The sequence below is a fragment of the Triturus cristatus genome, chromosome 12, assembly GCF_964204655.1.
Source record: "Triturus cristatus chromosome 12, aTriCri1.1, whole genome shotgun sequence".
In the NCBI taxonomy this organism is placed as follows: domain Eukaryota; kingdom Metazoa; phylum Chordata; class Amphibia; order Caudata; family Salamandridae; genus Triturus; species Triturus cristatus.
The window spans coordinates 132,603,241-132,616,424 of record NC_140595.1 but is presented as its reverse complement, the minus strand read 5'-3'; the positions used below and the strand labels follow the sequence as shown (position 1 = coordinate 132,616,424).

At 42.5% G+C, this 13,184-nt stretch overlaps 1 protein-coding gene across 1 annotated transcript in view; it reads left to right on the top strand.

Moving 5' to 3' along the window:
- Window positions 1–13,184, top strand: part of LOC146772886 (rho guanine nucleotide exchange factor 11-like) — a 247,522-nt gene that overhangs the window by 182,695 nt on the left and 51,643 nt on the right. The window contains 4 exon segments of the mRNA XM_085637041.1: window positions 590–1,018; window positions 6,771–6,866; window positions 10,147–10,173; window positions 10,176–10,441. Coding sequence (XP_085493167.1) covers window positions 590–1,018; window positions 6,771–6,866; window positions 10,147–10,173; window positions 10,176–10,441 — 818 coding nt within the window.

Sequence of the window (13,184 nt, the reverse complement as noted above, 5' to 3'; positions counted from 1 at the left end):
CTTAGAAGAAAGTCTTTCTTTATTAAAGTAGTTCCCGATGTAAAAACGTCAATCAGTTTGACAATTTTTAAACAAAATTTTATAAAGCAAAATCATATTGGTGGGATGAGTGTATCAGTTACCCACACCACTTGTGTCTTAAAAGTATAGTGAAAAAACTATAAAACTGAATAAACATTCAGTTCTTCAAAGCACCTCAAGGGTAAGTCAGTCTTGAGTTGCTCGAGCCTTGTTCATGGCAAACACCACTAACCCTGAGACTCCCAGTCTTTCTTTCTCTAATTGTGCAAGCCTCGCTGATGGATTACATGATATAGATATTTAAATAAACTTCCCAAAAGAGGTTCCAAAAAATTGTTTATTCTTTGCAATCTCCAGTGAGAGTGTTATGCTATCAGAAACTGTGTATCTATCCTGTGTCATTGGTGTTTTTACTACTTCATGTTCACTTGATCCTGTCTGACAATTATATGACCTAAACCTCATTTTTCTCAAGTATTTATAAGTAGCATTGGTGTAAAATGGACTAACATCTATAACCTGTGTTTGAAAGTTATAGAAAAACTTACATGGTCCATTTTTCTTACAGTTATGCTCCCACAGCATTTGATGCTGCGGAACCTTCCACCACACAGTGATAGTGACTTTGAGAGGGATTTGAAACTCGCACCTGAGGATGACCTGACCCCCACACCCTCTCTGGTTGGAGGGAAGGGGCACCCATGTGACACTGTGACAGTCCATCAGGCTACACGGTTGGAGATTGGAGATGGGTGTTATCCGGCTGGAGCTTTCACCCAGGGACATTCAGAGAGCAGCTCTGGGAGCTACATGGCTCCAATAGATACTACAGATTGCCTTAGCTTCAGATACATGAACATGACCAGTTTGGGAAGGCAGCAGTGCCAGCAACAAGGGAGTATCAACCAGCATCTGGAGTCTCAACCACTGGAAGCACAGGGCCTCTTGGAGGAGCAGTGTTCACATGGACGAGGCAGCATAAAAGTTGTGAGCGAAGGTAACATAAAATTAGGCTTGGTGTTCTTGATACCGGATTTCTAATTTTTTAAGCAACAATGATCCACAGTCCGTGGCCCCTATATTAATGCCTTCTTGAATAAAATCCCGGAGGGCGTTAGCATCCCCCCTTCATGGTTAGCTGCAGAAATAATCTCCATCTATAAGAAGGGAGACAGAACCTCCCTGAGTAACTACAGATCCATCAGTCTGACTGATAACCTGGAAAAGGTTTTCTGCTATCAAATCCGATCTACGCTGCAAGACTGGTTGGATGAGAGTATGATTCTTTCTCCCTTCCAAGCAGGGTTTCGCCCAAAGGTGAGCCCCATTGACCAGGCCTTTCGCTTGAATCTAATAGGATGGAAATATCTGGACCTTTCTAAAGACCATCTTTACATCACTTTTGTCGATCTAAGGGCTGCGTTTGACCTGGTCCCGAGATGTAGTTTGTGTCTCGCCCTATCCAGATTGGGCATTGATCCTTGCTTACTGAATATCCTTAAGAGACTACATGAGGGGACCTATGCACAGGTGAGATGGGGGACCAATGGGGAGCTCACTGAATGCATGCCCACCGCACATGGAGTGCATACGGAGTGTGTTCTCACCCCAACACTATTCTCCCTTTATATTAATGACCTGGTGGACCACTTGTCAATATTCATCTGTCCCTACCCCTGGATAGGGGGTTGGCCAACACCCACAGTTTTTATCTGTGGATGATACTGTCCTGCTCTTTTGAATGCCCGTGGGGCTGCAGAACTGAATAGTTTATCAGAGTACTGAGAATCGAGAGGCATGGAAGTTAATGCTTCCAAATCCAAGATCCTGTCTCTAAACCCGCACAAATCCCATAGTAGGCTTTTTTCTTTATATGTGCGGAGCTAAGCTCCAGCAGGTTAATCAATTTGACTATCTAGGGGTGAGGTTTCACAAATCTACTACTTGGAAACCCAATTATTGAAATCTGAGCTTTCATTGACTCATGGATCAACCTGTATTACCAAATGTTACAAAGCCACTGCACCAAAACCAGTGTCCTAAGTCGTAGACATTTACAGGGCCAAGGCACAGTCAGTAGCTCTATATCGAGCTGAACTGTGGGGGATAAAGGACATTAAGGGGCTGACCACCAAAGAACACGGTCTTATAAAACCCTTATTTGCTTTACCCAGCAGTACACCCACACTTCCCCTATGTTTTGAGATACGACTTAAACAAATCGGGGACATAGCAAAAATAACACCAGTATTTTTCTGAGTGTGATTGTGGTCCTCCTCTGAACTGACTACCTATAGGTCTGCACTTGAGGAGATTGTTAGCATGAGGAATTGCATTACTTCCTCCCGGTTCAGCAATGTGAAGTTGCTTGGGCATGTACTGGTCGGACCCTTTACCATGTAAACCTAACTCCAAGTCAATTGTTAAGGAGAAATATTGGACCTATGTGACTGAGTCATATCACCGTAATGTGAAGTCAATTGGGCTGACTGATTGGTTCCTGGAATTTAAACATGTCCCCTCTTTAGATTCTTATATGGACGCCTTTGTTTCACAGCTAGCCCATACCTTGTTAATGAAATCAAGACATGGCACCTTACAGGTGAATGCATTTACGCATAAATGGGACTTAGGTGACTCTAAATCGCAGAACTGCATGAGCTGCACTGATTGCATTGAGGATGTTGAACATGTATTGTTTTTTCTATTCACTTTATGTAAAATCTAGAAGGTCCTGGATTAGGTCAATATTTACTACTTTGGACACAATAGATTTTAGTGTTGCCTATCGCATTCTAAGAACTGACATCAGTATCCCTAGGGCACTAAGCCTGGGAAGTTATCTTTTAGCAATTAGACACATAAGAAAATCGCTGGGCCTCCAGCTTTAATTATTTAGCATGCTTCATGGAGATGATACACATTGGGCTACTAGGGCATTAAGCCTGAGTAGCTACCCATTATATAATCCAGCTCGGACTTGAACCCCTGTGCTATTGATGCATGTCTACATTCGAAACTGCTCTTCTCATGAACCATGCTTACTAGTATGACAGGACGCTCTTCCTCCTTTTAAATCTTTGGCCAACTGGATGCTCTGTTATTATGAACTGGAAGACATAATTTGCCTCTATGTATCGGTTTGCTCATTGGTTTTAAATATAACTTACATCTGCATGTTCTACTCTGATGTTTTTACATTATTATAAGTGTGCTAAATGAATTCCAATTAATCAATTGATGCTATACTTATTTGCATTTTAATTATAAATGCTGATTTTAATGTGTTTTATTGCAATATTGTTAATTGTCTGTTTTATGGGCTTATTCCCAGTGATGACTCCTTTGCTTCTGGATCAAAGATAGTAATGGTCGATACGTTTTCCTTCCAAACTGGTTTTTGCTCTTAAATGTTGCAGATTCATGTGCTTGGTAGTTGATTTTGGGAGATAGAACATTCTATTTAAGGCGCCCTTATACTGGTATCGTATAATCACACAATCAAAGCTGTTTCTTTGATCAACTGCAGGCTGAGATGACTGCGGCACACTGAAGATGGGGCTGGGAGGTTTTCACAAGCTAACTCATCTGATCAGATAGTGAGCTAGAATAATAACAGTCACATTTTGATTAATTTTGTGCCTAGAGTTTGCTGCTTGATGTTTATTCAAAAAGGCTTACTTTGGCTGGCAACCGTTGTGAAGGGCTTACTCTGCAGAGGATGGAGTCATCATGTTAACTCCTAGGGTTATCGATTCCTTTTATTATAGCCTTAGAGCCCACCGTAGTAGGCTCTACCAGCCATTAAAGGCCTGCTTCAGCGTCGGGTTTTAACAAGGGAGCGGCCCTTTAATGACCGGTAGACCCCGCTACGGCTATTAGAAAATTCTGCCCCTACAGCACATGTTCCAGTTTGTAAAACAAAGGCCTCACTGACGCCCAAGGGGGTTGAAATCCCCTTGGACTCTGAAAGGCCTTTGTTCACAGCTGTGGCTGTGAACAAACATTGGAATGTTGATGCTCTGAGCTTCTACCTGTCATTAGAAGTAGGCCTGGGCAAAATTTCCGTTCCGTTCGCGGAATTTGCGATAAATTGGCATTTCCGCGTTCCGCGGAGAGCGCGGAAATGTCAAAATTTCCGCATTCCGCAGCTTTGCGATAATTTGGTTCTTGCTCGTGCTGTAAAATAATACATTCTCGCGCGCGCGCGATCGCCTTACCTGAATCCCCGCGTTCGCCGACAAGTTTTCCCGATCCGGTCGCGTTCTCCATGAGATGTTGTATTGTTTTAGCCATTTGCGCTGTCTCGCGACAGTTCGCGTCCGCAGTGACGTCATGCGTCGCGCGATCACGTCTTTTTTCTCGCGATCATGCACCGCGAGACAACTGAAAACAAGATGGCCGCGCCCGCAAGCAACCACATGGGTAAGTTGGCGACCCGCAACCATGCAGAAAATCTCGCGAACATGCCGGAAAAAAACTTCCGCATCTTCGCGATATTTCCGCTTGTTTGCGGAGATTTTTAACATTTTCGCGATAATTTGCGAAAGTCGCTTTCGCAAATTCCGCCCATCCCTAATTAGAAGCCCAGAGCATGCCATTGTTTTCTATGGAGCGCTCAACATTCCAATGTTCTAAAATGGATTAGAGTTGTAATTATTGATTGATCCCCTCTCATCCAGAGACCTGTCTGGAGCAGCTGCACACTGTACAGAGATATAAGCATGTTTAAAAATAGTTCTTGTTTTGTGATTTAGACTCTACTTTACTGGAAAAAGGAAAGTTCTCCAAATGTTTTACTGACCCAATAGTTTACCTTCTAGGTAAGATTGCAAACTTGTTCATGCTGTTACAGCATGATATATTAAATATATTTCTTGAACACAGTAATTCCTCCAGGATTCATGGCTGTCACCAAATAAACCTGCGGTGGGACAGTTGACTGGATGCTTATGCTGTAGACACCCAGGTCTTCTGATGGACTGGTGCAGATGATTCATCAGTTTGCCTGCGTGCGCATTTGTCTTTGTAACGTTGATGAGGGACTTGGAGGAGGTTTTTCAGTAATGAGAGTGACAAGTACAACATTTATAATCCTTGGACAGATATGCAGGAACAACTTAGTGAAGAACTGTGTGTGTAATATAGACAGAGTGAAAATCTGTATGCTTCAATTCACTGGAATCGGTGATGACAGGGCAGAAAAGTAAAGTAGTTTCAGGTCAGGGAGCACATCTGGACAGTGTGATTATGGACACTTTGCTGATATAATTTGTCTTCTGTATTAAGGATAGATCCGTTCTTAGTTGTGGCCCTTTTGATGGTACTGGCGAAGCGACTGTAGGCACTGACACAAACAAGCCTGTCCATGGGCCATTTAGGATGTGTCTCTAGGAGGGCCCCTGTATTGTTGTTTCTGACCATTTTGGCCACTTTGTGAATGAGTTCTTCAGGGTACGATCTCTGGGACAAATTAGTGCTCAGCGTCTCCCCATGTTCCTTAAACTTTGCTACGTCAGTGCAGTTGCTCCTGATCCTTAAGATTTGTCCCACTTGAAAATTGTTCCTAATGGCACTTGGATGGAAGCTGTCACAGCACAAGAGGGAATTGCATGTCCTCTGTTTTCTGTAGTGTTCTGAGCAAATTCCTCACTCCTTCGGGTACTGACGAAGGTCGAGGAAGGGAAGTGATGTTTTACTGGGTTTAAACATGCTCGATACAGCACAGGCAGGAGCAGCTTAAGTTACACACACACATAGACTCACATAACAGGTACAGCACAGGCAGCAGTAGTGTACTCCAACAACAGGTAGCAGCAGTGCCCTTATCCTTTAATGCACCAGATGGTTGCAGCAAATTACATTAGCCAAACTTTCCTCACCAATACAGATTGTAGAGCACAGATGCAGCGGTAAACACTCCCCTCTATACAGTGAATGGGATCATTACTTGCACTGGCAGCCCATGTCTCCTCATACACATAGGATGGGTAAAGGTCAGGCGGCAGCAGTGCAGGAATACACAGCACAGCCATTGCTCCATGTATCCATCCACCCAAGCACAGCACGACAGGAGTGAAGTACATGACCACCGCTCATGAAAAATAAAATATTCAAATGTAAATGCCTTACTGACTTTCTGAGACACACATGACCCACCAGCTGATGCCCACAGCAAGACCTGCACAGTCGGGAGTAAGGAATATGAAAGGCAAATTCCTTGGTGTGATGTTGAAGATGGCAGACAAGCATTGTAAGTTATTCAGACAAATGACCTAGTGTCTCATTGGTTGTTGATGGAAGTGGCGCCCCTTTCATTATTTGGCCGCATGAAATACCATCACAAATATCTTCCTATTGTTGAAGCTTTTAAGTTATAATTTAACCATCTTCTGTATTGTGTGCACCTCTTTTTTTATTAGAGGAAAAAGTTCGAATTATATTGAATTCCATGGTGCTGTGATGTAATAGGGCTTCAGGCAATCCTATTTAACTTCACAAATATGGTATTTTGGGCTTTGGGTGTTTTTTTTTTAATTCTGTAAACACTTTCAATCTTGGCAAATCATTGGAAATTGGCTACTAACCAACTTTTAGGTGACTACAATTTCATTGATGTTTTGGTCTGATCCCTTTCTTAATCTTTTTTTCTGTTTGTCTTTTTTCCTCTCACTTTTTTCATATTGTCCGTCCGTCTCTGCACACCCACAAACCCCCTTCCCTTTTCCTTTGTGGTGTTTTCTGCACAGCTGAGATGGTGGGCAATAATACCATCATACCATTGCCAGACAGCCACCAATCAGAAACCAAACTGAAGAATGTGGGAGGCGGAGCTAACTTAGCTGGTAATCACATTCTCATTTTCTGGTCATGAGAGTTGGAAATGATGCAAGGTAGTCTGTTCGAACAAAACGAAGGTCAGAGCTAGAACTACCTTATCCTGTTTTTGGTTTAGTTTAGTGAATGAAACTGAATGTAAACACAGTGGAAGAAGCCTATTATGATTACTGTATCCATATGAACATTAGCAGTGTGACTCACCTAATACACATAGACTCAATGTCACTTCACATTATGCAACTAGCTGATTTCCATCAGTGGATCCCACAGCATTAAATAATGACTTGTTCTTGCTTGGAGGTATTGAAACAAACATTGTGTGTATCCTTCAGGAAGAATTTCTTTTTCTTCGCTTAATATTTGTGTGTTACTTCTACAGTAAAAACACGTACCATAGGGCTTCAGGATGAAGGAGAGTGATGGTGTATAAAAGATCTTCTGGAATATTTCTTTTGAGTTTACACTTTTGGGATATTTATTTCCTCACTATCTTACTTGGCAAGCACCGTCACTATTGTCTTCGGTATCACTAAAAGATTTCCTACTATGGTGCCGATTCCGATCCGGGTCGGAAAGCACTCCGACCGGAGTCCTGCAGTCCGACCGAGCGAGTACGATGCGGCCATATGCTGCCGGACTGGGTTCAGTCGGACTCCCATAGAAGTCAATGGGGGCCGGGCGTACGACGCGTACATGGGCTCCCATTGACTGAATGGGTACGTTGCGGACAAGTGCGCCCCCTACAGTGGGTACGCATCGGTGCCATCCGCACCGTACATGTCTGTGTTGGGGAGACCCATGGGTCTCCCCCTGTGTCCGAGTCGTAGGGCTGCAGGTGACAGGGGGTCCGACACAGACCCCCAAAGGCAACCACCAGATGATTTGCGAGCCGGACACTCCGGCTCGCACAGCCTGTCCGACGCGTGCATTGTACTGGCTCCGTTGTGAATCGCATCCATTGCACGCCACGGTTAGCTTACGACCGAGATGTACGGAGCGGTTCGGACCCGGAAACGACTCGGTTGGTGAATTTCATGTAGCTCGCATCGTACTTGCTCGCTCGTACAGCTGTACGAGTCGGCCGGAAAACACGCGTATGGCTCGTAGTTTTTCCGGCCGGATCGCGTTCGGTGCCCTTCCGACCCGGATCAGAATCTGCCCCTATGTAGATCATTTGAATACTCATTAAGTGCATGCAGCGCTGGGGCTCGATTATGTCTCGACCTGATCTCCTTAAGCCTGCTTCTGTGTTGAATTATGATCTGGAGCAGGGTGGAGCTGAAGCTAAGCCGGTTGATCCTCAAGGACTGTCTGTCCCTGGACCGGGCAACTAGTATACCTTGGATTGCCTATGTTAAGCCATCCTTTTTTTCTCTAGGCAGGCCCGATACCTTTATGAATCGGATTTCTCTCTCTGCCCACGATTTGGGGAATGTTAAAAGATTATTTCTGGAATGCTCCCGATCAGAGAGAAAAGGCTTAGAACTTCAGAAGCCATTGGTTAGGGGCCACATTCTTTTTTAAAAACTGCACAAGGGATGGAGCATACTCGGGCTTGGTTCGCTCACAGCATGTTAGGTTTTTATTGGGGAGGTTTATGTTTAATCAACTATAGCATTTTTTGGCGTCTCCATGTGGGTGGGTATGGCCTGAGGTAAGGGCTCCCTTTGGTTATGACAATGTGTCTTCGCTGGACATGCTCCATTTTATAATGTTGTGCTCCTATTTCAGCTGGCCTAGGAAGCGTTTATTAATCCCTTTAATGAAATCACTGCAGTTTAAACATGTCAGGCCTGCCTTGTACCTTCAGAAGCTCCCTACGGAGCATGTGACCTTTACTGTTTTCTCTTTTTTACAAGCTGTCTGGGTGTCCAGGAAAACGAGACCGGATTAACTGTTTTATATGTTTTGTGTTCTTGTGAGTAATCTTTTTGTCTGTTATTTATTTTACCAATGAATTTGATTTTATCATCTCTGGTCTGTATTCTTTTATGGTGATTTTATTTACCGAATAAAAATGTATTTATTGAATACTCATTAAGATGTCAAATAACAGGCTATTCTACTATCTTGAAAAAGTGGATAGGAAACCCCGTCAAAAATCAATAGTGCCCTTTAGCTACAAATAACAGTGTATTCATGTGCAGACTACACTTCAGCCCTTAACTTCTCACCTACTTTGGACCAGTCCTCTCCAATCATGCACTCAAATATACCTTGCTGTTAAGATAATGTTTGCTGCAATTTGATGACATGTTGCATTCGTATTCTGGCCTTGAATATTGTGGCTGTGCTCCAGGCTTTTGAAAAGTGCTTGTATTGTTTCAATGAGATACATTTAATGGTTTGGTCATTGAATTCATTTATAGCTGGTGTTATTTTTGTTGTAATAGATTCGCTTGCAAAGATTGCTTTGGTACAACTTTTTTTAAAGTGAGAGGTTACAGTGGTTCATAAAGCATGACTGCACATATTGTACAATAGTGAGGAGCTTTCTTAGTCCCTTTGTGGCCTGCCGCCCTTTGATTTCTTGCTGTGACCAGGTCAGGATTCATGGGATTTGCCAACTACCCATTGGTATAGGAACTTGATGTGACTGGAAGCTTTCTTAAATCAGTCCTGCACAGGGTGCTTTGGCCAATTCTCATAAAATTGTGGTGCATCTCATGGAAATGGTTAAGGACTTCTTGCTGTGCGGTGGTTACTTTATGCCACACCTTTTCTCATTGTTTTCCAGTCCAACCTGGTGACCTCACTAAAATGATTCTATGATGCAGTTCATTTCCTGGGTTATCATTGCTTTTTTTACAAGCCAGTTTCTCTCTCATCTGATTGAAGAAATGTCATTTTAACTCACTCTAGCCATTAGGTACTCCACTCTTCTCTATCGTTTTTCATAGCAGCCACTGAGGGTCAGACAGGGCTTCTATCTAGCATGGTGTCCAGGTAGTGTCATCAGGAAATATCAGTGCTTGGAAAATGTTCTGCAGTATGCAATAGAGAGGGAGTTTATGCTGTTATGGATGTTGCTAGAATTCTCTGGTTGCTAATATAAGATGTTTTATCATGAAGGTATTCTTAAAAATGATGTTTAAGAGGTAGGTATAGTCTGGAGAAATATTTGCTCTGTAAGGCAAGATATTGTTACAGATCATATTACATAGTAAGTACTACTATATCTGGTGGTGTGAGTGCAGAATAGTAAAATTCTGATTTTAATAGACAGTATTTGAGAATACCACGTAACTGATGCACAGATATTTTATTTTTCTCTGCATAATGCAGGAAATTATTTTTGTATAGCACTTCCGGCTAACCCCTTGATTCCTCTACAGATGGTGACCGCATAGCACCTGTAGGGAAAACTTGTCAGACCGACAGGACTGAAAGTAAGGCTGGTCCTAGCACCTTGAGTGCACAGACTATCAGTCGCATCAACTCCAGTGAAGCCAGACATCAATTCCGAAGCACCGAGGTTGCGCCTTCTGCAGAATCACCAGCCTCGAGCTTTGTAATTCATGACAAGGACATGATCTTCAAGACGATGGAGCCGCTTACACTGAAGCTTAACGTGCTGAAGGTGAGAGTGACTGATCTGCAAGATAGGATTGTAAAATGACTGATTGCCTGTGATCTATGACACCATTAACCAAATTGCCATAAAGCCCACGAAAACATACTTACTTTCATGATTTTAAAATTGGTATGCCATTTTGCAGCAGTATGTTTAGAATTCTAGAGGTAGATGTTTATGAACACTCTGATTTGTTCTTATGCTAGATTTTTGAGAACACTCAGATTTGTTCTTATGCTGAGCATGAGAAGGTTTCAATTAAGTTTGTGGTTTATGAAAACATACAGTAAGAAAAAACTATATTGTATTTGGACAGCCTTGGAAAAGACTTCAATCATGTCAGTCCTTTAAAATAGCATCATTACAATCCATTATGAAATCACAATCCCATAGACTGACAAAACAAAGCCCTTCTCTTTTTGCATATACTTCTTTTTCTGAGTCGCTTTACAAACACCCCTCCGTCCAGCCGCCTTATCCGTGGCCTCCAACTGATCATCTATTTTCTTCCCTAATTGTGTTGCCAAGGTTGAAACTACTTGATACATTTCTGGACCTTATCCTCAGTGCTCCTCTCTGAGGCACCATTACCTTCCATTCTGACAGAATATATCTCACCAGTCTAAAATGTGTTGAGGAATCCAAAATATTTCCTTCTACTTAAAGTTTAGCACTCTACCAAAATATCTCTGGACTTCAACTACCAGAGTTCTTCTGCTTCTCTCAACACAAAGCTGAATCTGACAAAAAAAAGCCCCTAAACTAGCCCTAAATATAACTGCCTGGCCTCTCCTTATGAAATGCCAGACTGCTGTGATCCAAAATGGCAACCCGCGTCCTCTGACGCTCCTACGGCAGCTGCCTATAACTAAATTCGGTCCAGCCTGCAAGCGCACTCTACTCCATCAGGCACCCTGCAGGTAAGCGCTGCTCCATTTCTTATATTTTCCCTCTCATAAATTTTGGGTTAATCAAAGCGCAACTACAAAGCTGTTCAAACACTCAAATCCTTCGCGTCCAACTGGCATTCATCCAAGCACGCTTGCACTTGGCAGTGCCATTGACTGTGCCCCTCGCGATCCAGGTTGCGTTTGTCCCTATGGAAGGCACCGCCATGCGCCTTGATCAAGCAAAGTTTGGCCCATTCAAAAGACACAATGCCTAACCACTTCTTTTGCCCTGACAGTAGTAAACTTTCTCCTGAACACCTCTAGTCAAAAAACTTTGGCAGTAATTTTAGACACTCCCAAAACCGTTGTATGTTCCCGTTTAACCTTACTCAATCACTTTTTTTTAAAACACACCGTCTATGCCTCAATAAAAATCCCTGTTCATGTCTCCTAAAGTGAACCCATCGCACACTGAACACACACTTCTTCAACTGTTTTGTTCAGACTCTAATTACATCCTACTCATACATACTCATGACAATTACTGTCGAGATGAAATCGCGTGTACTTATCATAGTGGTGAGCAGCAACAAAGAAGGAAGATGGCTGCCTGACTTGGGATTATATATGAAGCAGAATATTAAAAGATTTGTATTCTAAGTTCTATGTGTTTGTTCAAGTTGTTGCTGTGAGTTGTCAATAAAGAATATATACGTAATATCGGCCTCCATGCCTTGCCATAAAATTGCATAGGTGAGAATCACAGTTACCGCTCTTGAGTGGCGGGTTAAGCCTCTGGCATAGAACCTGATGCATCCGAAATTGGTTTGATGATAAGCTTAATAAGAACACATTTGGTATTATTATCCTTTAGTATTTTTTTTTTAATGTTTATTTATTACGTCTTGCACAAACACTCTGCATGAACATACCAATTCTCGACATTAATTTGCATAGTAGCCAATTTAAAAAACAACATTTGAAATCAACTATATGAGCTTCACGATGTGCTTGGGTGACCGGTACAATTATCCATATCCATATAGTTCAGAGATCAAAACTACTTTATTACTTTGTTTGGAGGGGTGTATGGAGGGAATCTCATGGTTTGTAGTATGTGCTACCGTAGATCACATGCTCTGCACACTTGCTATTTAATGTTGGGCACAGACGTTAATCAAGCCACAAATAGGTTAAGGTATTTTTGGGAAGATGTGCTGCATAGTTTGTGACCCACAGAATCTGACCACTTACTACCCTTATCTGCTAGAACATTAGAGACAGGAGCAGTAGTGTGACTCTTCTTTGTAGCTAATGCAATGCTAGGAAAAGGGAGGGTCCTGCACTTGAGATTTATAATTTGTCTCCGAACATGCTCGTGCACATTTCACACAACCTCATGTAAGTAAAAAAATGGCTAGGAAATTCAGGATGACCTGATACCAAAGGCATCATTTGATGAGAAGAATTCCGATGATGGAGTGCTTTGAAAATAAATGCAGTGTTAGCTGGTGGTATTGATAGTGCAATGTTCATGTTTGCAAACCTATGATAAGCATCTCGTGAGAGGTGTTAGTGTTCCCAAAAGGAGAGATCCTCACAAAAGGCCTAAGTGTAGGCTATCTTTTGGTAAAAGGACAAAGTCTTGATTTAGCGAAACCCTGAAAGATTTCAAAAAGGTTGAGGTGTGAGAGCTCTTAAGGAGTGTGGTCTCTTTGGCTTGTGTGACCCCTTTAAAGAGTATGGTGGCTCAGTGAAGTGCTCACTGGAGTGGGAATAGTTAATTTTACCACTCCGCTATTCAACACTTTCCCTACTGTTGCACTCACTGGAGTTGGAATAGTAATTTATACCCCTCC